General features: G+C 39.6%; 1 protein-coding gene across 6 annotated transcripts in view; it reads right to left on the reverse strand.

The window, feature by feature from the left end:
* Positions 1–2649: 2649 nt before the first annotated feature.
* The window catches only part of col14a1a (collagen, type XIV, alpha 1a), a 112486-nt gene continuing 88804 nt past the window's right edge, over positions 2650–26331 (reverse strand). For all 6 annotated transcript variants that reach the window (XM_031853413.1, XM_031853417.1, XM_031853414.1 and 3 more), the window contains 11 exons: positions 25796–25891; positions 24740–24793; positions 16563–16616; positions 12554–12607; positions 12342–12413; positions 9916–9951; positions 8884–8950; positions 8484–8675; positions 5998–6075; positions 4882–5037; positions 2650–2692 (listed from right to left, as the gene is read on the reverse strand). In XM_031853413.1, the coding sequence (XP_031709273.1) occupies positions 2664–2692; positions 4882–5037; positions 5998–6075; positions 8484–8675; positions 8884–8950; positions 9916–9951; positions 12342–12413; positions 12554–12607; positions 16563–16616; positions 24740–24793; positions 25796–25891 (888 nt within the window). In that variant the 3' untranslated portion in view covers positions 2650–2663. The remainder of the gene's footprint in view (positions 2693–4881; positions 5038–5997; positions 6076–8483; positions 8676–8883; positions 8951–9915; positions 9952–12341; positions 12414–12553; positions 12608–16562; positions 16617–24739; positions 24794–25795; positions 25892–26331) is intronic.

The following is a 26331-nucleotide window of genomic DNA, read 5'->3' on the forward strand; positions in this document are numbered from 1 at the left end:
ATAAGTGTTGTAAACCTTTTAATGCAGTACAAGTTAAACAAATGACCTAAAACACATTGTATAGTCTCAATACAGATTTATTGGTTATAAAAGCAAACAAAATTTAAAATAAATAAGTTCATATTGTACTATGGGGCGTTGTGGCGAGACACATTCCTTATTAAATCTGTTCAAGCTTGACAGTTTCAATCTAAAATAGACCAGGGCCAGTTCACAGCTTAGCTTTTAGTTACTTTAGTGCTTGTTTTTCCAGAATGCGGTGCAGGAGGGGTAAAGTTCTCACTTTATGGTTTTCACCGAGAGGCAGCTGACTGTTTTTAAAAAACAATTGGATGCAAGTCTCATTCCAGCAAGAGGTCAGAGGTCAACCAGTGAGCAAACAGCTTCCACAGTGAGCAGGCCCAACTTTGCATAAGAACAATAAAGAAAACAAACGGGGGCAACAAGACAAAAACAACACAAGTATTAAAACCCAGAACAGACCTGGTCCATCTTTGTACCAGTACCAACTGAAGGAAATATTGCAGCACAAAGTATGATGGTAGATAGATTTTCTCTGAATAAAATTGTCATACATTTGATTGTGTTCCACAGTGTTAAGGTAATATTAAACTTGACAGAAATCGGATGCTTCTACAGTAAAGTTTGGGGGATTAACTCCAGTAATAGTAAGAAGCAAACAATACTATACGAAGAAAACCACTTCAAAAACATTTCAATATTCCTTTACACACTAAAATAAAGACGGCATGGAATCGTGATTCATCATTAGAAAAAGCAGCCTGTACAAATGTTGCCAGCTCGATGTCCTCCATTTGAATTGTACAATAATCTAGCATGTAACATACACCCAAAACAAGATGCGTGTGTCCAGTTACACACTCAATGTTTGGCTCAAAGGAGACATGCAGCTTTACATAAAGAGAAGGGTTTAGTCCTGAAATCAGCTGTGAGATGGAAAAAAAAAAACAGGTCTTACCTTTACATTACAGCTGGACGATGCCAACATAGATCAGGCACTTTTTAGACCCCCCATTTACAGAGATATTGTACAAGAGTCCACAGACCTATTTACATTGTTTCACCAGGTGGAGAAAACCACTGGATACACAGTTTCAGATGGGGGACAGTGTATGCGTGCATGTCAGTGTCTGATTTGTTTCCATGTATGAATATCAGTGTGTATGTTGTGCCGTGCGGGGCTCAAGCACTTTAGGTGAGTCCATCCTTCCTCTAAAGTCCTCTCTCGTCATTCACACGACTGCGTTACGTGAAAACCTCCTGGCGATGCCCGGCGACCTCACCTCCGTGTTCTCAGAGTGGGTAGGGCTCGAGTGGTAACCCTGGTGGCCATGAGCCAGTTGTGAAGGCTGTTGGGGGTAACCACGGTAATAAGGGTCCTGCTCTTCCTCCTCCTCTTCGCCTCCTTGGTTGTTGTAAGCAACTGCAGCAGGGTTGTACGGCTGATTGTAGGGCTGGTAGCCGCCCTGAGGCAGGGGTTGGACTGGGGTGGTGGGAATATTTAGAGTCAGTTTGAGTGAATGTTTCTGGATCACCGTAGTGAACATAAAACCACCACCACGGGAAACATGGAGGAAAGTTGGAAGGCTGACATTGGGACAACAATAACCTTGAATGCCACCACTGTTACTTAACAGCAATAACGAGGCACTGCACTATTGAAATGTTACAAAACAAGTCGAATAGAAGTTGCACAGGCATATTTGACTCCAAAAGTTTTGGTTAATGGGGAAGTGGATTAATGAAATTTAAGAAAAATCTGGTTTCTACCCCATATTGCCCCAAAAAAACAATCACATCTGGGTCACATTAGGAGTAAACCTTTGCCCAGTTTCCAGTAAATGAGATGTACAGATAGAGCGGTTTTTTTCAGTAATGAATGCACCCAATCAGCATCAAAGCAATTCATCACTATTTAGCTGATCCATCAGGTTTTGAAAGATGAGATTAGCTTCGGAGCGATTTGAGCTTGAAGCAGAGGCTGCAGCAGCAAACCATTGTGTACACTAGTATTTGTTGACAGATGGCACTGAGATCAGTGGGGGTGATCATCGCAGCAGCGTTATGGGGTTTTGTTTGGTCGTGTGGGAAGAAAAGCTAATCTATTTTTGTCTCAGAGACCGTCAAATGACGAAGAAGCCAGATTAACGTTTCAATTATATCAAGAACGTTAACTGATGGTGGAAATTAATCTAATTTCTATTCATGATAAGGAATCACGGAGTATTGTGTGCATAAAGAGTGAAAATCTGGTGTGAATAATACATTCTAAAAATGTGCAGCACACCAAAATATGAGCGAACATAGTCGACTAAAATCACTAAAATTGCTTATAACTTTAAATGGATAAATGCACAGATGTGTTTGTTAGATTAAGTGCCTTAAAAAATCCAGATACTTTTACAAAAGATTCTGCAAAAATTAAGTGTTGGTTGGAAAGAGGTCTCTGGAGAAACAAAATGTATTAACCGCTGCCGCAGGGATTAGAGGTTAAACACCGGGGTCAGGAGTAATTATCCATTCCAAGAAATATGAAGGCTTTGAAGGAATAATTTATCAATTTTCTCAGTTTTTAGTCGTATGTAAAGGGCACAGAGCGAGGAGTGGATGGAGGTGAGGAGAGGACGGTTGAAGAATGTTCCTCAGTAATCATTCCCATAGTCCTGTTGATCTTCAGTCAGGAAGAGAAAGGGACAGAGGGAGGGGAACACAGGAGAACAAAGAGAGACAGAGAGAAGATTTTACACCTCATATCAGGAAGAAAACCCAACAACACCAAAGAGTTAAACCTCTGAATCCGCAGTGACAGTACATCCACAGCTGTTAGGTTGCGGTTTTGGAGGTAGAAAAATGAGTGTTTGAATCTCTTCCTCTCTTTTGGAGGAAGAAAATACACACACCCTGAGAGGTTCTTATAAAACATTTAGCTAGAATAAATATCAAGACATTCAAATAAAACTTTTGGAAAGAAGGAAAATGTGTCAAATCTATATTTCTCTTTCTGTACTTGAGAAAGTGTAAATAAAGATTTCCAACACAGAATTCAGTAGTACAAAACAGAGAGTGCAGAGTATGCCTGCAAATAACACCCCTTGTGAGTAAAACTGAATCAAACACTGAGTTCAGCCATTTTTTGCAGTTTTACACCATAACTGCAGTGTTTTACCTCATATTACTCCATGAATACTCATTTGAAGGTAATTAATTGCATGTATACAGCTAGACTAAAATATTAAGTTAAATTGAGTTGTATTTTAGGAATTAGACCTCTGACATGTAGGAGATATAATAATAATCAACAGTTACTTTTATATCAACCAACCAGTACTAGAACAGCTTTAATTACACGCAAATGATATACATGGCTGTGGCTATTTATAGCGTTTTTGATTGCATACTATACCATTTGTTATGATTTTTTCTATACTAAGACTTGTTTTAATTACTTTTTTCAAACATTTTTTTATAGTCATACCATACAACGACTTTTCCACGAGCTGTTTTGTGACGTATGACTTTCAACATAATATTTGATAGCTTTTTATTACGTTTTGGTCACACTATACTATGACTTTTTGCAACATGCTATACTATATACAGTATATACTATTTTTTGACACTTTATACTATGGCCTTTTTTCTACATACTATACTATGACTTTTTATGATGTTTTTTTGAGACAAGCTGTTCTTTTTCAACATACTGTATTATGACTTTTTTCAACATACTATACTGTACTATAATTCGACTTGACTGTTTTTTCGACATACTATACCAAGAATTTATTTCAACATATGACGTTTTATGACATTTTTTCAACATCATATATTGTGACTTTTTCACATACTAAACAATGACTACTATTACGTTTGTCAACATACTAAACTTTGACTTTTTATGATGGAAAAAAGACGAGGTGTATAGAATAGTGTTTTATAAGTCAACAAATATTATTGAGATATGAGAGGCTAACAGCATTGTACCCACAGCTTTAAACTGTATACATTATTTTTTAATGGGTTTGGGTAAATACAAGTAAACTGAACTATCCCTTGAAAATCTAGCTGCTGTGAAAGGAACAATAGTACTACACATACTCTATTTTTCTTTAAAGTAGGCAGGGAGGCCACATTTAACCATTGCACGGTTGAGAATAATCCGTTAACCACGGTTGAGAATAATCGGCAAGAGTCACATTTGACTGGAATTGATTTATATACACAGTGACACAGTTAATTTCTTAATCCACAGTGACAGTTCATTTCTTAATCCATAAGTGTGGACATGAATGTATAAACTTCACAGTGGAACAACCATAAAAGCTAGATCATTCTCCAACTCTTTGAGAGCTTTATGAGACCAATAAATATCTCACAGCCTACTGTCACTGTGAAAACCATATTTCAGTGTTTTATAGTAGCAAAAGATTAAAGTTAATGCTCAGTTGCAAAAGAACATATCGGCACTGCTAAAGTCTAAACAAAGGTTTTTTTGCATATTTTGTGTTTTGACTGCTTTTGGGAAAATATTCCAATCAAAATGTTATTTTAGTTTGCAGAAACCTGACCTACTGTGTACATGTGTGCTTTTATGTTCATTTTTCTACAGCAGTGGTTACTAGACTTTTTATGTAATGGCTCTGATCGTAATCAGGACCAATCATTATTATATGGCGATGCCCTCTACATTATACTGAAGGCGTGCTCATAGGAGAAGTTATAATTGTTGAAAGTACTGCGATATAACAAACAAAATGTCGTCATATCACGACTATATTACAGTGTTTTATAATCAATTTATTCAATAGATGTTTACTGCTTATGAATGCTAAATAAAGGGGGTTAAAATAAAGTGTTTACCTCCGACGTTGTACCCCTGACAGGAGTTCTGGTCACAGTATCCTGGCGGGCCGGCTGGTCCTGTGGCACCTGGATTCCCTGACCTCCCCGGTGTCCCCGGATTACCAGGCCGACCAGGGGGCCCCTGGCTGCCTATCCGTCCTTCACCTGGCAGGCCTGAGGATGGAGGAAAAGTTTGTGTTAAAGCAACTCCGCCAGTGTGACACCTGGTGAGAGGGCTTAAAGAAGAGAGGGAAAGAAAATAAACAGAAAATGTGCCAGGCTACATCCTGTCACTGTACGATCACCTCTTCAATCTCCTCTAAATCCCTCTCTCTGCTGCTGTGACAACATGGCAGAAAGGACATGATTGTCATTTCTGGATGAGGGAGATAATAGTTAATGTCCTGAGGGCAGAAGCGGGAATAACACAGTTTTTAGCCAGAGGCTTCTGTTTACACAAGAGAAAGTGCTCCATCAGGACTCACTTCAGCAGTTAGCTGAAATATGAAATCAATATTTTTAGGGGGGTTTCATTTGCCAAGAGCTAAAATTGTCGTCCCACAAATATTTCAGAAAAGCACAGGGAAGAGACGGAGAGCTTTGCCCTATTTCTCTCAGAAAAGATTTCCTTTTTCATATATTGAAGTTATCTGATAATAGAAAAGTTTCCGGGTAGTTTTGTGAGCTTGTTCTGTGAGTATTGATCGCACAACAGTAAACAGTAAATCCCATCCCGGAGATATTTCCATAATACAAACCCCAAACTTTAAACAGGGAAATCAATACAGCACATTATATATTCACGCTTCAAAACGTCTGCTTGCTTTTCTCAGACAGCGATTTAACAGAGAGTAACGCAGATCTGAAACACATCGAGTATCTGTGCAATTATATTGTTTCAATATTTGAAACATTTGAACACAATGGAAAACATTCCTATATGGCAGCTCCCCGCTTGGTCGCAGTCGGGAAACACCACAAAGAAATGTTCAGAATAAAGTTGAATGATCTAATTTTGAAGCAGCTACAGCGTCTCCAAATGATATTTGAGCAAAAAGACTAGAAAGAGTGGATTCAGTTGGTTTAGCTTATTGAGCATGCTCAGAGCTGTGTGTAGGTTTGTCAGTATCTTACCTGGAGGTCCGGATTGTCCTCGAGGCCCCTGACTTCCAACTCCTGGACTCCCTCTCTCTCCCTTCTCTCCCAAAAGACCTGCAAACACACACAGAGTTTAACGTGTATCAAAAAAATACACATTACAAACTTTCTACTCCACTACATTTAGCTAACAGCTATAGTTATAGATCATAATAGTTATAACATATAACGCATTTCTAAAGATTAAAGCAATGATCCCCAACCTTTTTGTTAATTTTGCTGTTAATGCGTCTGCATTTTGGCATCAATAGTAGGGTGTTGTTGGTATGTTTACTTCACACATCCACTGAAGAAAAAACTTGTTTATTTAAATTAGGAAAAGTATTTCACCACTTTCTATCCCAACATCAGTATTACATTTCAAATTTCGTGAGAAATGTGCCGGACAAATTATGCGTGGAAGGTCCGTCTAATAAAATTAGACGGACGGCGGTGCAGCTGTTATAGACCGGATGGATGCACTCTGATATTAGAGAACCATACAAAGCTGATGATCTGCAGATTTCATTTAATGCTGCTTTTATGACCACCTTAATCAACTGCATCGGTAAAGAGGAAGTAAGCACAGTGGGGCTCAGGATAAAACATTTTACATTACCGCAAATAAAAAATATTCTCTACACTGGCGGCCTCGTCTCATAATATTTTCTCTACAATGGCCACTAACTGACCCATATAGTCTCTCTATATTCAGGACAATATTGTATGGGGACTATACATTGTTTCATCCGTTCAGCCTGATCACAGCTTTCTTCCTCATTCTGGAATTATCTGACTTAATAATAACATGTCTACTTTTCTTAAGCCTGCTATACGTCTTTTATAATATTTGGCTGACTCTATTTTTTTATAAACTGAACTGAAACCAGTGTGCGTGGTGGCTGCAGATCGTAAATGTTATTGGGTAGAATCAAAGGTCTGAACTTCTAAAGGGGAGGTAACCATGCTGGACATTTCCTGACAGCTACTCTCAGCTTTCCTAACCCTCCGTGTGCGCAGGCTCATTCCGTATGAGGGTTTTTAGTGTGGGTTGCATGTTTTAGTGATGAAGACTGAGCCTCATAAAAGCTGTTTTTATGAATTACGTCATGGATATCGGAGTTACTGCCTTCTGGCCTGGACTGAACCTTGCAGAGCTCTGACCCTGACTGTGAGTAAGAGAGCAGGCCAGACCACAAACATTATGATGGAAGAATATGATCCCATGCTCTTTATGTTGCATACGTTGCTGCACCACCTGTTGGGTTAATACTGTTTGTTACATAGATTTGGTGCTAAATTTAAATAAAAAACTTGGGAAATTATAAAAATAATCAAAAATTCCGCTAAAATACCACATCAAGATGCCAAGACCTTTAGGTACACAATAGAAAAATCCATGCTGTGATTTGGATTTTGGCAGATTGGTTGACTCGCACTTCTGTTCTGGAAACTGCTCAGAAACGCTCTTATTGTCAATAAACCTATAGGAAAAAATAACGGTTCTTTTTACAATCAACACTTGACAGCCATACATTCTCTGAATGCCCTAGGTCTCTAGTTTGAGGTAGTAAAGTTTAATGAGGCTGTGATTATCTTAGAGGTCACAATGGGTCATTTTATTTGGGGATGTCAAGTTTAAAAAATGATCTCACTATGTGAAATGGCTGCTATGGGGACTAACGTCATCACACATGAATAAAGTTGGGCTCATTGGATCCAAAAGAGTCTAAGCTTTCCAGTCACACCCAATTTATGCAATTCCAAGACTGTTTATGGACCCCCAGTATGCAGAAATATTCAAATACAGGATGGTACAGCATATTCAGAAACAGCATGTTATTAGCATAAAGTGGGCATGACTTTAAATTGAATCCATTTTCATTGATGGGAAAGGTCAAGGGACCCCTGTGAGTTTTCTCTTGCCCAAATGTAGCCAAACTTTCAGCCCCCATCCCGACAAGCTAACATGACATGGTTGGTACCAATGGAATCATTATGTTGTCTTCACTCAAGCTTTACAGCCTCTTAGACAGTAATGGCTTCCCTCATTTCCTGTCAGCTCTGTAATAAATGCTGTTATACCCCAAAAGACATGAAACATTCAATAAAAGAGAAGCCAAAGTGTCCATATAGACAGTGTTTTCGTAAACCATACGACTATTATGAGTTCAGATCAGACTATAACCTGCTCACTGCAGCAAGAGCAGTCTAATAAACACTTCAATGTTTCCTCACTCTTTCTAATGCTTGTATAAACAAAAGCATGCAGTCAGAGTGTCTAGACACAACCCAAACAGTGAAGGACTGATGATGGCGTGTAATCGGTCTGTATAGTTCTGAGAGAATAAGAGATATACTGTACGTATGGAAATTACCATGTATACTTTTCCTCTGCCCGTCTTTCTCGCGACATGTGTTATGCATCCTGTAAATAACTGTCTTTACTCATAGACACATCCTTCAATATCTTCCTCTCTCACCTCTCTCTCCCGGTCGTCCGTTCTGGCCGCTGGTGCCGGGGAAGCCTGGCCTACCAGATGGCCCTTGCTCTCCCTGAGCTCCTGGGAGGCCTCTCCTACCTGGCTCTCCGGGTGGTCCGGGTACTGTTCGGACTGACACTGCTGACTGGACGGGGATCTGGTTCAGTATGGAGTTATAGCGAGACAAGTGGCCTGCAGGAGGTAGAGGAGGAGAGTGATTCGAAATGATTTAGAATTCGCTTTTTGACGCTTTAAGAATTGTTTCCAGTTGTTTATTTATCATGACGTTTTACCACAGGTGAGAAATGAAGCCAGTAGAGGTCAGACGAAACATTTTCAGCAGGGAATTTGTACTTCATAACATGCTGGTGTTAGTGTGTAAATATCCCCGATTACTCACTCTGGATGAGCTGCTCACACACTTGTCGTGCGATGGCACGCACAGCTGCTTGGGTTTGCACATCACCCTGAAGAACAAATATGGAGCTCTCACGGTCTGATATTATACAACCACACAATAGATTGATATCACTTTTCAATTTGAGCAACCACAGTTACAGAAACACTCAGACCAGTGGTTAATACATGGGTGGATGAGTGTTTTAATGTTTGTAACTTCCACATTCTGATGCCCCTTATATTGATATTGGCCAAAACAGATAGCTCACCTATGAGAGCAAGGTATACAGTATAAGTATTTAAGTACTTTGTTTTTATTTGAGTTGATAGCTAGAATAAGTGGCTGTGAAATCTGACATGAGTCAGTTTATTGGAGACTTAACTTGTTGTATGAAGAGCCTTACTTAATATTCAAAGTTTATTCTAGTGACCTGAAACTAGAGATGGTATTGAGTTAATGACTTGAAAAGGTTTTCCAACTGTTGGACTTAAGTTGTAACTGATAGTTTTTTAATCCTAACCTCAAAGTTCAGTTTACTTGTCACAAGAACCACTACACAACCCATGAAAACTGTTGAATAACGTCTTCTGTGGCTCTGGAGGAGCTTTCCTTGGGCTTTTAGGAGGCAAGAGGAGGGTCTAATGAAAGGTGGTGTAAAGTTGCATTTGTATAAAATGGGGCAGAAACAGGAATTACAGGTTCAATTCAAGTTGCATGTCTCTAAAGCCCTCGGCGGTGATGGCCTGGCTGCTGTGTCAGCAGAAATACAGACCCAGCTCAGCTGCAAATTTGAACTATGAACACTGATTTAATTTGGTTTGCTCTAAACGAGGTTGAGGGACTGAAAAAGAGAAATCAAGTGAATTTTGGTGCAAAAGACAAACTATTAACAGGGAATGTGTACTGGAGCATCATTTGGTAATAGTCTGAGTTTTACTTCAGCAAAGTAACAATATTTCCACTGTATAATGGAGCAGTAAAAAAATGATTTGCTCTAAACTGTGGTTGAAGTGTGTAAGTGGAATGACTTACTCTTTCTCCCTTATCACCTTTGGTACCACCAGGACCCTGGAACACAGAAGCAGAGGAGGAGAATTAACATTTGACTGGGAGAGGGCCGTCCTTCAATCAGATGGTCGGCGGTTCGATCCCCGGCTCTGGCTCTGCTAGTCGCATGTCGACGTGTCCTTGAGCAAGACACTTATCCCCAAAATTGCTCCCGTAGTTGTGCCTACAGTGTAGAAATGTGATAGAATCTGAATTGTAAGTCGCTTTGGATAAAAGCGTCTGCTAAATGACTGTAATGTGTACTCAGAAATAGTCTCTCTCCCTCCTTTTAAAGTCCCCAGCTCATTACTCTCCATCTCTCTACGCCTTATCATCTCACACAAACACACGCACACACTTTTTTCTTCTCTGATCTAACAGCTGGTATGACTAAATGCATTTAAATTTGTGTCGAGGTTCTTTGTGTCCGAAAGACAACATACACATAAGCCCCAAAGCATGCGTGCCCTAACCCACAAACAGAGTGCAATTCTTTGGCTTGGATGAGATTCTTTTCTGCTACTGCCAACACTGTAAAACACACAGATGCATATCTGATCACAACACACACGCACACAAAAACCTGCCAAGCACATAAAGCCAGTCAATGCATATCACAGTGTAACGCATTGTGATCCGGAGGCAAATAAAAGACAACTATTTCCTGGCCACAGAACTATGTGCAGATATGATACATATCAGTTTGATGTTGTTACAGCTTTTGAATAAAAAAATGATGGAAAGCCTTTGCCAACATTTGACACAGCCGTTGAATTGGAGTGCAGGTCTCCACACTAAAAATGTTCTCCTGGACCTCCTCTGTGTGTCTGTCTGAATATCCTGAGTCTTCCTGGACATATACAGTAAATGTCTACTGTCTTATCCCTGTGACTTGGGAAACCCACATCAAACTGTGTGGAGCCAACGTTTGGATCCGAGTGTGAAAAAAACAGGAATATCTCTCGTACAAATCTGATTTCTTTAATTATTTTATCAAAACTATCTTCCTATTGTGCCCTGTATATGCAGAATCTGTCCAAAGTACAGAGTCAATGTTTTTTCACTTATAATGTTTTACAATTCATCCGCAGAGGGAAGTAATTTTAAGAAGATTTTCCTCTTGCACAGCTCCTCAGTATGGACTGACAAAACAATCCCAAGAAGATTGTTGTTGTTTTTGTTGTAAATGGCAAACATGAGTTGGATTGCAACCAAGTCAAGCACTATAAAAAAAATAAAAAATCCGCTGTCCTTTAGTGAATTGGTCATAGCAGTAGGACAGATGTGTGGCACTTTTGTGTCCACCTCAACAAAACTACTTGGAATGATTTCCACGTCTTAAGGTCAGTTACATCACGATGAAAAAAAATGAAAAAAGTTCCCTGCTGATTTTCATGGCTGCTACTTCAGATAGGAAACATTTGTTTCAGAGCAAAATATAATCTTGCAGCAGAAACCTGGAGAAGGGTTGCAGGGGGCAGAAAGAGGAACGAATCAGCAATTTAATGTTGAGGTGAATTTTGAAACTAAAAGTTTAAGATGTTTAAGAGATTATTTCTCAGGGAAGCGAGATCTGATTTTCTTTTTTGTATCCGTGTTTGTTTGTTGCATGTTCATACATTCATAGGGGGTGTCTGTGTCTTCTACATCTTAGAGATGAGGCAGATGTGATCCCTCCCATTTTTTGTGTGTGCGTGTGTGTGTGTGTGTGTGTCAAGGGAGCGAGAGTTTCTGTACGTGATTTATAGCTCTGCCTCTCTGAGCCAAACTTTGCTTCTGGCCTGCAGAGCTGACCCAAGACTAGATTAGCTGTCACCAGCATCACAGTATCATCTGTTTCTGTCGGCATTACACAAAGTTTGGAACCCAACATCTTCTCCACTGCATCCTTCTCCGACACATTATTTTGTCTGTCTTAACAAACTGACTTACTGTACATTTAGAATCAAAGGTGAACCTTCATATTTTGATTTTCAAAAGATTAATTATTATTCAATAGGATTCGTCTCTTTGATATTCTAAAGAAATACGTTTTATTGGTAATACTAATTTCTGACTAAATGACACGTGTTATAATGAGGACTGTGTCCAAAAATCTCTTTCCAGTCAAGATAGAAAAAACGGACAAATAGGAGAAGAATAAACAATCTGTGTGCGCTCCTTGCATTGGAATCGAACCACAATGTTATTCATATTTAAACAAATCTGTAACTTTGTGATTCACCTGTGATATTATTGTTCTCCTGTAAATTTAGGGAGACATGGTGGGAGAAAAACATGTTCTGTCAAACTCCATCAAGTGGACTTTTCACAGGCATTTCAAGAGAGTTCCTGAGCCCAGAAGAAATTTCAGTGTCGGAGGTTTTTTTTCACATCATTCTTAACAAAATAAAACAATAGTTTTCACTCACAGGAAGTCCTTGATCTCCTTGAAGCCCTGCTGACCCAGCAGGTCCTAGAGCTCCTGGTCCTCCTGGGGCTCCCTGAGAGAAAGACAGGCAGTACATGAAAGAGACGGAGAAGAAGGAAGGTGACAGGAAGCAAAGGTTTCAGTCGGGCCCATGTATTAGGGTGATCTGATAGACAAAAGAATACTGAGAATAATCAGAAAATAGACACTTACAACAGGTCCAGTAGGCCCTCGTCTTCCCTGTGGTCCATTATTACCCGGCAGACCCTGTGAGACGCAGATCAAAAAACGCTTAGTATATCAAAACGTTAGCTGCACTTTCATGAATGTAGGTTGAACTTTGTTTTGCACAAGCCCTTTCTAAATGGCCTGCGAGTCTCCAGACTAAACCTACAGCAAGACTGTTATTTTCTAATACAATTAACATCCAGACAACTGATGGCCACCAAACTCAGCAGCTGCTACATCTGCTACTGTTGCATCGTCTGATGTCCAAACTCCAGGTCTGCCAAAAAATGCCTCCAATCAAACATTTATATTTGGTTTTGCTTTTAGACAGTTTGTAGAGAACACAGGGGGCATTCTTCCTGACTGTTGGCTTTTTCACAATAAGACTGTTGAGTTATTCACAGTTTGTATTATAGTTTCCTCCAGGTGTTTAAAACCATCTCCACCATTTAATGTCTTCCCCATGATGCTGTGGTTTGAGGAGAACACGTGGATATGAAACTGGAGCTTTAACTTTAGAAGCACATTCATACCAACTGTATGACAATTCTGTCTTTAGTCTGGTTTTGTTAAGGTATCACATATAATAACATGATATATAATAACATGATGGCTTTGACCTACCTCGATATTTATAGGCCATTTAAACTGAACAAATTTAGTGTTAGGAAAACACATTTTCAGATTGTCCTGGAAAACAGCTTAACCTTAGGTTCAGTTAATCCTTTCATTTTAGCTCAGATGTCGAAAGTTACTTTGTGGTCACACATTGAGGCTGATGCCCTTTCAACATGGACACTGGCCCTCAGCTCCTCCCAATATTCAAGTCTCTTAGTGTCTCTTCAACTACTTTGAATCACTTTTAAATTGAGCAGAGGCACATCTGGAATAAAAATAGTCATAATTTCAAAACAAAAAAGGTTATAAAATTGTCCACTGTGAAGCAAAGAAACATTACATGATACATTGGGATGAGAGTCAGCCTGGTGTTAAACTGTGCACATTTTCATTACTGGCTATATCATAATCCAAACATTCCACTTTTTCTTTTTCTAATATTCATATAAGAAATTCAGCCTCCAGCCTTCTCTCACAGGAAGCCAGGTTCAAGCAAATGTATAATTTCTGTAATATTCCAAGCATCAACAGGTTTATGGTGTACAGGAAAGCTACCGATACAGATTTTTATGTACATACTGAAAACCCACCAACAAAGGGCAGGTTCTGTCTGTGTTAACAAGATTATTCTATTTCTTTGCAAAGCCGTCTTAGGTAAACTTAGACGCACAAGCACAATTTTGGCGAGTATATCTTAAATAATAAAGTTGGGAGTTATGACAGGAGTGTCGGCACTTTTTTATGAGCATGTATCTTGGGGGGGCCTAAAGATTTATAGCTTTCCGTTTTCCATTTCACTGTGATATGGACAAATAAAGTACCCAGGAGACAGTTACTGTTGTTCCAAATGAACTGGCTGCTGCAGCAAAGTCTTTGCCAGACTTCTTTTGGCTTTTATACACCTTACAAACTGTTTCGTGCAGTGTTTATGCCCGGTGGACTAGTACGATGCTGGTCAGTTTTAGTCAATGAAGGGCTATCTGCTTTCGCCGTTTTGCTTTGTACACATTGGATGATGCAGACTAGGAAGCACAAGCATTGTGAATTAATTCTTTTTCAAAAGCTCTTCAGTACTTTCTATATCGCTGTCAAAAGAATAGTGATAACAGCAATGGCTGCTGCGTTGATGACCTCTTGTGAATTGATTGTTATCAGTATTCACTGCGTCCCCTTCTCTACTGCTTTCAATGCATCCACTGAAAAAAACATTTAGAGAGAATTCAGCCTGAGCATGCTGCTGGAAGCATCAGATTGTGATGCTGCAGTTATGCGGCAACAATAAAAATACTGATTTGAAATGTCCTATGGAAACAAAATCATAATTATCTCTCTGTGGTATTACAAACATACCCACCACTTGAAGTCTCAACAATCACAAATAGATATGTAGCATTTTTAAGAAATATGGATGTGGGAACCCTGCCATAATCAGCGCTACAAAGGGAGTTTATCTCCAAATATAAAGCAGCCAAAATTGCTCCCTGATTAGTAATTTCACGATTACATGTACTGTATTCTGTGAGTGTGGGTGTTTTGCCGTGTTTTCTCTGTTCAGTGTAGGACTTAGAAATTGAGGACTCTTTGGTCTTTGTTAATCGTACCATAAAAGAATCAAGCTGTGAATATTTATATAATAATATTCTAGATAAATATTCTTTCCTTCAAATCCTTATACGTTGTAACTTGAAAATGGGCTCACTAACCACTTGATTTGATCAAGTAAATCCAATGCAGTATTCTTTAAAGATCTCTAGTATCCATAACAGGAACTATACATTAAGGAGACACACACTTTGATAATAATGCATTTGTTTGTAAAATATGGTAATATTCAGATATCATTACTTATCATCAAAACTGCAATGCTTCACACGTGATGTGTACAGACAAAACCTTGCTCCATATGTCTACAAGCTATAGTCGGGTAACCTAGTAATCAAATCTTCAGAAATCTCTCACATCAATGTAACTTTTATGGTTGTTAGTGGCAAACCAAAAACAGATTGTGAGTTAAAGGTCCAGTGTGTATGATTGTCATCTAGCAGTAAGGTTGCAGATTGCAACCAACTGAATACCCCTTCCCTTTCCAAGACTATGGTAACATGAGCAGCTGAGCGCAAAACCGAGGTAACGCCATGGTTTCTTTCAAGACCTTCGTCCACCCTTCTTTAGGAGCGACTAAACTCAGACGGCGGTTGGCAGAACCACGGTTTTTCACTCGGAGGCTAATATTACTGCAGTTTCACAGGCATGTCGGAAAAGTACAATGGCCTTCAGGTAATGTAAACACGTTCACAGCTCTCTAGAGCCGGTGCTTGGTTTGTCTGTTTTGGGCAACTGTAGAATTACGGCTTTGCAACATGCATAGTTAAGAATAACATTTTACATTTCTGCAAATATATCAACCTAAATCCTGAACACTGGTCCTTTAATGCTTTTCTTGCTGAAAGTTCATGAACTCCAAATCTATCTGGCATCAGGAAAAGAAACCCCAGTTAACAGACAATTGTCCTGAAGGAAACCACAAGACATGCCTGAAAACGATGTTCTGAAAACTACCACCGAGGGGATGACTGTGTGGACCCCTGTCAGCCAACAAAGAGACAGCTGATGGATTATGTGTAGAGTCTTTCACCTCGCCAGGAACGAAGCCAAGACAAAACTTTTCTGTTATCATATTATGTGTTTGGATAAAACCTCTTCTTTCTGCTTGCCGACACATTATGCTCTGGCTGCGTTACTGTTTTGGTATTTACAGCCCAGGTGGGTATTATAAGGCCTGATTCCTCTGTCAACCGCAGTTACTATATTTTTACTTTGTTTTCTTCAACTGGGGTATGACTTGTATGGTTCTATGAAGAGACGTTCAACATTTAGATACTGTACACAGCTGGAAAAGTACCACCGTACAGCAGGTACAAACACAACTTGAAAAACAATGTTAAAAAACACTTTTTTATCTCTTTGTGATTGCTCTTTTTTGTTTTTCGAAAGTTCTGAATGGAAAGAATAGAAAACTCTAAGTTGTAATGTATTGCTATGCCTACATGCCTTTTCTCAAAACCATATCCAAATGTCCTTTTTTTCATATCTTAGAGCACCCCCTTCAACTAGTAATGATGGGGTATTAGCAGAAAGACATGGCTTTATCATCATACAAACCAATTATCTTGTGTTTCTTTTGTATTGACATTTAACTCAAAACTAAATAAAAATACATATTATCTACAACGCTATATAGTATATAGAGATGTAGACAATATAAGTAATTACTGCAGTAGAGTAGATCTATGCATCACTGTACTATATTGTACATTTCCAAGAACCACACTGTGTATCGGTAACCAACAGAGGTGATGTCAGTGTATTGTCTTACCCTTGCTCCTGGGGGGCCGTCTCTACCAGGGGAGCCCGAGCTTCCAGGAACACCCTAATCAAAACACAAACGAGCAGGTTTGAATCACTTTCACAACACTGCCTGTGGGACACTGGACATTTAGTGACAATATAAAACTAAGAAAAGTAGCTTTAAACTGCAAATGTGAAGTTTTTGTGATAAATGAATAATAAATGTACACTTTTCCTTTGATCAGAATAGTCATTTCGTCATTTTTACAAGGTATCTGCCAAATTCCATACAGCATAAAAAGGAATGACTTTAAATGCATCTACACAACCAACGGTCAAAACAGATAAGGGTGTGCCGTCTTGCTCAACGATGCTTTGACAGCAGTGGTCATAAATGTGATTTGTGGAATAACCGGCCTCTAACCCTCTGGGTACAGGACGATCTCTATATCATCAGGCCACCCTGCTGCTCCATCTCCTGCCCCATTTCTCCTTCATCCACCTCTCTGCAGGTCAATGCACACAGCCAATTCCAAAATACAGTCATGGATTAAGTGTTGAGGTGATTTATCACTGCACTTCGGTATAAGTGGAGGAGAGCTCATGAAACAAAACAGTTAACACTCTAAAAGGTCCTACAAATTACAGGCCGGGGTCGCAGAGGACAGGCCAGTTATGACTAATGATGTGCCGTTGTTTAGATGTCGGATGATGTACGTTCTCCCAAGACATCTGCAATAATGTCTCTCCGCCGCTTTCACCCATGTATCTACAGACTTTAACACACATACACAGAGCAGGGAAGTAAGCCAGTGCAACAATTTGAATTTTGAAGTTTATAGAAATCTACCTACAACCCACTACTGAGCATTTACAGACAGTACACAAACAATCAATCAATATTTACAGTATACCACGCTATAATGTCGTTTTTATTAATATGTATTAATGTAATTTTCAACTATAACTTCTCCTGGCCTTGAAGCATCCTTAACTTGTGTATAAATAGATAAAGATAAGTTGTAATAAATATGAACTACTAAGAAGTCTTATTATATATATTCTTAGAATTATTATTAACAGTTGATAACTGCTTTATAAAGTAAAACAGTGCAAGATTTGTTGATGTATGTAATCATATTTCATTCATTATTGCAGATACATTATGTTATCAATAACTCATAAGGACTCATAAGGAGTTACAACTGTTGATGAATGCATTAACAAACATTTATAATAAAAGTGTTTATGTACTGCTAAATGGCAAGGTTAAAATAAAGTGCAATTGGCATGCCAGGATTAAAGGCACACACACACACACACACACACACACACACACACACACACACACACACACACACACACACACGCACTGTACATCTCTGCCAATAAACATGTAGTTTGTGAATCTGATCTAAAAGATGAGCAAGTTAAATAGTATTAGCTAGTAGCTCATATATCTTCAGTTTTCATCTCCAGATTTTTTCTTTTCTGAGACATCTTGATCTCAATGACAGTGTCAATATTACAGTCACCACTCTTTTTAGAGACAGTACGGTGCTGCTCACTCACTGGTTTGTAATTTTTTTTCAACAAATTTAGATTTAGTCTTAGTCTATTAACTAAAATGTATCAGTACTATAGAAAACTAGAGTAATTTAGTCTTTGACACAATCACCACCCACAGCCGAACAACCAGACTGACCCGTCGGACCAAACGCCACCAAACTGCCCCAGGGAGGAGAGGTAGGAGAGCAGAGATGAAAGCTAAGCTAACCCAGCTAGAACCTAAGGTTACTCCACTACCCAGTCTACTGCTGGCTGTCTGATGTATTTACTAATGCATTTCCTCTTTGCAAACACACACACACGTGCACACACACAGATTAAGTGTAAAATGGGGGGCTAAGAGGGGTAACTGCATACATCTGCGAAAGACCTAGGAGTGACCAAGTTTAAATTATTACCACACAATCTATATTCCCCTAAGACAAAACTAAAATGATCACACACACACACACACACACACACACACACACACACACACACACACACACACACACACACACACACTGATGAACAGAATGAAAATGAGTGAGATGACGGAGATGGACAAACACACATTCTTTGCTATTCATTGCAGCTGCATTTTTCACTGTCAAATTGAAACAGAGGTGGAGGACGTTGATGACAAGGTTACATTGTACATTCTGCAGCGAGAGAGAGAGAGAGAAAGAGAGAGAGAGAGAGCTGAAGACAGGGAGAAAGAGGGAAAGGAAAAGAAAGAGTGAGAGAGGTAATTGATGTTTTAGAGTTCTGATATTCTCAGTGGTCCCTCGTATATTACAACAGGGCCCTGGAAGCTACAATTCCCCCACTGAGACACACGCACACACACACACACACACACACACACACACACACACTCATATTCCTCTCTCTGACAAAACACATTACTCGGAAACATAGTGCGGCACGGGGCAGCACTGCCAGCTTTTATTAATAGGACTATGCAGGCGGAGAGAGAGAACTAGATAGTGCTGCATCAGGAAGTGTTCTCTGTGAGCCGGTTCAGAGACTAGTTGTTCTCTCGTCATGAAAATGGTTATTGCATATTCCTTTCTTATAAAATCTGTGAAAATTAAACAGGTGTGGTAAAAAGTCAGAAGCTATAAATGTGACTTCCAATCAGCGACTTAAGTCTGTCAACAAAAGAAATTGAGCCAGTCGAAAGAACAGTAATTAAAAATGGATAAAAACCCAGAGAGAACAAACTAAAACCACCAGGCACATGACTATCAGCCTAATCAGCATAACAACAAACTGTCTTTACAGCTGCCTCTGTCAAAACAGTTTGTTAATCTGCATCAGTGCTGAAATAGACATCTGTCCAATACAGTACCTTTTATTTAGCTTTGTAACATATTGTCTTATAATAAAGACCATTTCAACACAAATTTCCTAAATAATTTAAGTAATGAATCAGGATCACTACAGTACAAAGCCACAACTCTAAAACATTAATAAAGATACCCTGCACAGGATGATCACCATCCTAAAGTACAGTATGAAATGAAATGTGTGTGTGTGTGTGTGTGTGTGTGTGTGTGTGTGTGTGTGTGTGTAACTGTGTGTGTGTGTCTGCAGTGTGCTCTAAAGGCAGATCGATGTATCAATTTGACATGACCCGTGATCGGCTGATGGAAGCAGCGACTGTAACAAGTTGTGCTCTGGTGTGGAAAGAAAATAATAGTGCTCCATGTAGGAGCTGTCTCTCAAAATCAAAACTTGTGCACTGTCAGCTCCACATGAAGAGCTTGACTGCAGCTAAATCTGATTGTGATGAGTTTAAAATGAGTTTATCCGCTCGTTCTCTGAAATTTGTTATCCCTATCAGTGTTGTAGAAGCTTATTCCAGGATGCAGTGGAAGTAGAAGGCATGAAAAAAAAAACGGTTGTCGGTTCATCAGAGGGCATATAAAGACATGAAACAGCAAATGAAAAGATCAGGACCTTTTAACTATGAGTGTAGGTGGTAACCTTTGACATGAACATTGCCAACCAAATGAGCACATGTTAAATTTCCTAATAATCTAAATGGATGTTGAAAAATCCATTACAAGAAAACCTTGAGCCCTAAGTCAGACTGGTTAGCACCTATGCTCTGCGACATCCTCCAGTGAATCTGGGCTGATAGCCATAATGGAATCCACCATCTTATTCAATTTATTGTGGTCCTCAGACAACACAACAATGGACAACACTAACTGATGCACCTAGATAAATACTGTGTGTGAAAAGGGTCCCTGCTCACTTCTCAAAGCGAAAGTATTTGCAGGACAGATCTGCACCAAATAGTGCTGCATCAGGATCTAGTGCGACTGTGATGGAGCCGGTAGAGCTTCGAGGGATGTTGGCTCCCACATTCTCCACTTTCAAACAAGAACAAGAAATCACCGAGAGAACATTCAGCAAAATAAATGTCTTGTGACATCTACTGTGCAAGAATTATAAGAGAGCAGTCAGCTTAGTGGCACAATATCGGTACACTTGATTCAAACTCTGAAGGATATTTTGATGTTAAAAATGTGGTGATAATGAGATAAAAAGCCGAGATGGTAAAATTGATTGAGAAGAATTAGGAAAATGATCTTACAGGCAGCATTGTGCTACCCAAGGCTTATTCCACTTGTGCTGTGAAAAGTTAAGGACAGCCTTATGAGAGATATATCCCCCATCAGCCCAGCATACTATAATATATCACTATAATTAACAAAAAGTGTTGCCTGAGTAAGCCCAATAATAGCAAGCTGAATTATGCTGTTGTGACGACCCTCTCTGCCTGTTCGTTTGGCTGCCTTCCTTGCAGGTGTTGGAGGTGGGTGTGGCAGAGGGTCGTCAGGCAGAGTGGAAGCACCTGAGGCCATTTGCAACACTGGCCCTGTGTGCCACAGCACTCAGTACAAAACCCCTCTGGATCTTCAGTTGGCTCTAGCTCCTTCCCGAGACACCCACTTTGGCTTTGGTTTGTTTTTACACTATACAACACTGCATATACACTTTACACGCAACCACTCACTTACACTGCTGAAATGAGTGACTTCACATGTCACTGTTAGTTTGTTTGTCTTTTATATTACTTTAAACTTAATAAATAATCAACTGTTCATTGAATGCGTCTCCCTTTTTTTGTCATGGCCGTTCAGCCCGGTTTGTGATAAGTGGGGGCTCGTCCGTCCAAATTGATTGGTTTGAGGCTGATATTTGGTTCTGCGTTTGGGAGATGCATTTTTTTTGGCAGCAGTGAGTACATGGTCCTCTAGTGTGTTCGTTGACTTTTGTGGAGTGTCCCTGGATAGGTGAAGCAACGTGGTCCGTGTGGCTGCGTTTGTTTTTTTTTTTTTGGTTTGTTGTTTTTGTGTGGTGTGCGGTCAGAGCAGTTGTCTCGGGGACACATCCAGAGCCGTCAGGTGAGTAACCAGCTTGCTGGGGGCTTAACCGGGTTACTGGTTTAAGTGTTTAAAAAGCCTCCCGCTAATCTGCATGAAGACTAGGGTTCAGTGAGGTAGATTAGTTTGGTATAGGCAGTTTAGGTAGCGGGACTACCACATTAGTTGGGCGACATATCATTGTCTCTTTTATGGCACTAGTTGACCTAGAACAGTCTGGTTTTGTGGTGGCCTTTGTCCTGGTCTAGTATGGCGGGGGTACAGGACTTTGTTGATGCTCCAGGTGAGGAGTTTCTGGATCGTTGCAGTAGAGATCAGCTCTTTAAGATTGCGCAAGAGTATATTGATTTAAGTGGTGTTGGTGATAAACGACTTAAAGAAAATGTAAAGGCTATGGTTAAAAAGCAGTTGGTTGAAAGAGGGGTGCTGGTTGCTAAACAAGAGGGACTGAGTCAGTCAATAGCAACACCGGCACTTTCAGTTCCATCAGGCAACCTTTACCTTTGAGCAGCAAAAATAATTGCTTTTGTTGCAGTTTTCTCATGAGAAGGAGAAACAAATGGAAATTGAGCGGTTCCGGTACAAAATAGAACAGGAAAAGATCGCATTAGTCAGAGATGGTAAGCTTTCTGGAGATGTTTTTCACGCGGGAAATGGTTCATCGCGTTCTCGTGATATTGTCAGTAATTTGCATCTCTTGCCTAAGTTTAACGAGAAGAATCCGGATGTGTTTTTTACACTGTTTGAGCGGGGTGCACAGGCAAGAAATTGGTCAGACTCTGAGCAAACCTTGCTATTGCAGTGTGTTGTCAGGAAAAGCCCAGGAGGCATATGCAGCTTTAGATAATGATCTAACTTATAAATCAGTTAAGGATGCTGTACTGAAGGCATACGAGTTGGTCCCTGAAGCGTATCGCCAGCGTTTTAGGATGTTTGGGGGGGGGAGGTTCAACCAGTCTCATATGGAGTTTGCGAGGGAGCTGATAAATAATTTCAATCGTTGGTGTATGTCTTCTGATGCTAATGATTTTGGAAGTTTGTGTAATCTGGTCGTCTTGGAACAGTTTAAGAACTCTCTGCCCAGTCGTGTTGCCACATATCTTACGGAGCGTAAGGTTACAACTGCCAACCAGGCTGCGGGATTTGCTGAGTACGTGCTCATTCATAAAAGCCAGCTTGGTCGTGGTCCTGTGGGACCCCCGTCTTATTGGGGGGGGGGGGGGGCGGACCCTCTCTGCCTGTTCGTTTGGCTGCCTTCCTTGCAGGTGGGTGTGGAAGCACCTGAGGCCATTTGCAACACTGGGCCTGTGTGCCAGAGCACTCAGTACAAAACCCCTCTGGATCTTCAGTTGGCTCTAGCTCCTTCCTGAGACACCCACTTTGGTTTCGGTTATGGTTTGTTTTTACACTAAACACTGCATATACACTTTACATGCACCCACTCACTTACACTGCTGAAATGAGTGACTTCACATGTCACTGTTTGTTTGTCTTTTATGTTACTTTAAACTTAATAAATAATGAATGAACTGTTCATTGAATGCGTCTCCCTTTTTTGTCATGGCCGTTCGACCCGGTTTGTGACACTTATCATTTACATCATGACAATTTATTGTGTTACCTTAATGATGCGTTTAATTAACTCACCAGTCTAGAGGGATTGAAGTAGCACAGTACCCCAAAACTCCCATGGTACACTCTCACAAATGATTTCACCCAATTAGCTCCATTACATTTATTTTCGTGTGTGTGTGTACCCTCTTGTTGCACCTGTTAAGGTTAGACAACTTAGCAAAAATGTATATTGGAACATTGAGCTCTACCCGACTTCAACCCGAGCAGGTTTCTAATGAAGCAGAATAACTAACAGCAGTGAGGGTGTGCAGGGCCATTAAAAGTATGAGGCAGAGGCACAGGAATAAAAAAAAACATCCAGCAGAATAATCGGACAAATTAATGACGGAGTCTTCGTTGAAAAATGTAAGTTTTTCTGGTCGGTTAGTTGAACATTGAGTCTGTCCTTGGTGATGTTCAGGGCTCCCAGTAGAACTCCATTAAATTAGTTCAGTGTTGCCTCCGATTGGTTCACTGCCCAATAATGGAGATGCTGTTAATGATTATTCCCATCTCGATGATTCCATTAGGCTGCTCTGTATCTGTGTCGACGTGCATATGTGAGTCAGCAACAAAACAGTTTCGCACACACTCGCACGCAACATATACACACAGTGAACCTTCATATCCCCCTCATCTCTCTCTAACTTTCCTGGTCTTTAACTCGTTCACAAAACTGCACAACAAATTCAAACTGTTAGTTAATACAGCCATTATGCTGTACAATATTATAGCTGCATGTCATTAAATTTGGATTAAGATGAAGACATACCTTTTTCGTGGCGCTTTATTTTGACGAAAACAACAATAACCAGAAGTGTTGTGGATGCTGTGTATTCATTTCTAGGTTTTTATGCGTGTAATTTCAAAAAAGCCAAATTGCAGCACAACATATTTGTGGCATCTTTTTCATTATATATAAAAATATTTTGCCATAGAAATGCAGAATTTCCGTGAAAACAGTATGTTGCACTTGCATGCTTTAATATTTCTACGCTTAAGGTTTGTTCACCTCAAAAATGATTACAAATGAAAAAAAGCCTTTGGAGCAACAATTACTTGGCTAAATAATTAACAGAGTACCACTCTTACAACGAGTTAACAAATACCTGTAAGTTAGGCTGGTCTAATATATATATATTTAAAAAGTTACAGAAATGCCTTTATAGGGCAACAAGTCTCATTGTTTTTACCATGTAAAGTGTCTTTGAGTACCCTTTAAAGCGCTATACAAATAAAATGTATTACTATTATTATTTATGTGAGCCTGGATGACACCTCAGTGATAATGGATACATGACTCATTTGTATTCTCCACACAGAGGAGAACAATAAAGATAAATACGCGCGCGCGCTCTCTCTCACACACACACACACACACACACACACACACACACACACACACACACACACACACACACACACACACACACACACACACACACACAAATAAACACTACTGGGTTTGTGATGACCCAATACTGCTTAGCTCCTTTAGTCAAGACAAAAACAGAAGGAGAAATTGAAAAAGAGTTGCCCCTCCGGGCTTTACTTTGTGATGTTGGGAATTATTTCAACAAGCCCAAACACACACTTCACCTCTGAATCTTACAATAATGTACTTTTTTGTTAAATGTCTCACCATTTGTCCGGCTGAACCAATCTCTCCTCTCTCTCCCTTTTCCCCAGCAGCACCCTGTAAAACAAACAAAGTCATTACATCTCAGCCGGACTAATCACAGCGATAGCTACCAAAGGACTGGAAAAACCAATATCAGTTATCTTAATAAGATGATGGGCCACCACAAGTCCCCAGAACAGCTTCAACGTGCTTTGGACAAGATCCTTCAAATGTCTGGAAGGCTATTCGAGGTGTACATCAACATTTGTCAGTTTATGGTGGCAAATGGTTAAAAGCTCAATACTAACCCTGTGTCTAATTGCACACATTTTACTGGAGACAGGTGGGAGTGAAATGGCAAACGGCACACATTCGTGACTATTTTTCCATCATAATTTATTGCAGCAGGGATCATTGGCAATAACATGTTTTATTCTTTACCGGTATCATTTCTTTCTTCATCACACTTTTACATATTGCATTGAAAAAGAATAACGTTTCACAAAATGTTAAATATCTTTTAACTATTTAATATGAATGCATTCTATGTACTCTAGTGTCATATTAAACTTGATTTTATGCAATCTATGTTTTCTATAGAGTGAGTTTAAAAGAGGTTTACTGTGTAATTTAAGTGCGTTAAGTTAAATGTTGACATCAGTGGTAGGCCATTAGATTTGAGATGATAAGACGTAATAAGATAATAATAAGATATGTTGTGTTTGTTAACCTCCACAGCACCATTGAGAGGGTGTTTGTTTTTCCATATTTTCCAAATTTTGGTGTATTTATAGACTCAGAGACCTCGGCACCGATTGGTAGAGAATAAACTCGAGAGTTTTTGTATAAAAAATGAAACGACACCCTGGACATCTATCTACTATCGCAGGGCGGTACTATACCGATAAAGTGTATAATCATTATTAGAGCCAGATTTTTTTGTTTTGAGAGGGTGATAGCTAAATTATCTTTACAGTATTGTAATGTTAAAAGTATCAAGTAACTGTCCAAGTTGTGGTGTTATACTTTTTTACATTTTTAATATGCACATACAAATACACACAACAAATGTCTTACCGGGGGTCCCTGAATAGAGAGACCACTGGGTCCCTGAGGACCAGGTGGTCCTGAAGGTCCAGAAGGGCCAATCTCTCCTACTGACCCTTGGGGTCCCTATGAAAACAACACAATGGATTTCAACTTTTTGTTGTCAACTTTAAAGCAAGATGGATGACAAATCCATTAAGTGCTCAGGAAAAATAGAAATGCGAACATCTTTAATTCCATGACCACCGAGCAAGCTCCCCTTCCAAATGAGCATCATGTGATGTGAACTCCTCCACGCCTCATCAGCTCATTCATATCACATATTCATGAAATGCATTTGAACCACTGTACAAACTCTTCTGTAACATCAATGTGGAACTAAAGTAGCACTTAAAACAACATTTAAGTTAGATTTAAGGTAAAAAATAACAAATCAAACATTTGATGTACATGAAAAGATTGGGTAATGGATGTGTGCCCATTTCCTCAAAGTCTACACCTACTTAAAACATAAAATGTCAACATCATCACTACATGCTTGGGGGGCTTTTGCTACCATTGGCTGC

Source organism: Anarrhichthys ocellatus, unplaced genomic scaffold (genome assembly GCF_004355925.1).
Source record: "Anarrhichthys ocellatus isolate YVR2014 unplaced genomic scaffold, GSC_Weel_1.0 scaffold13, whole genome shotgun sequence".
NCBI classification, from domain to species: Eukaryota; Metazoa; Chordata; class Actinopteri; order Perciformes; family Anarhichadidae; genus Anarrhichthys; species Anarrhichthys ocellatus.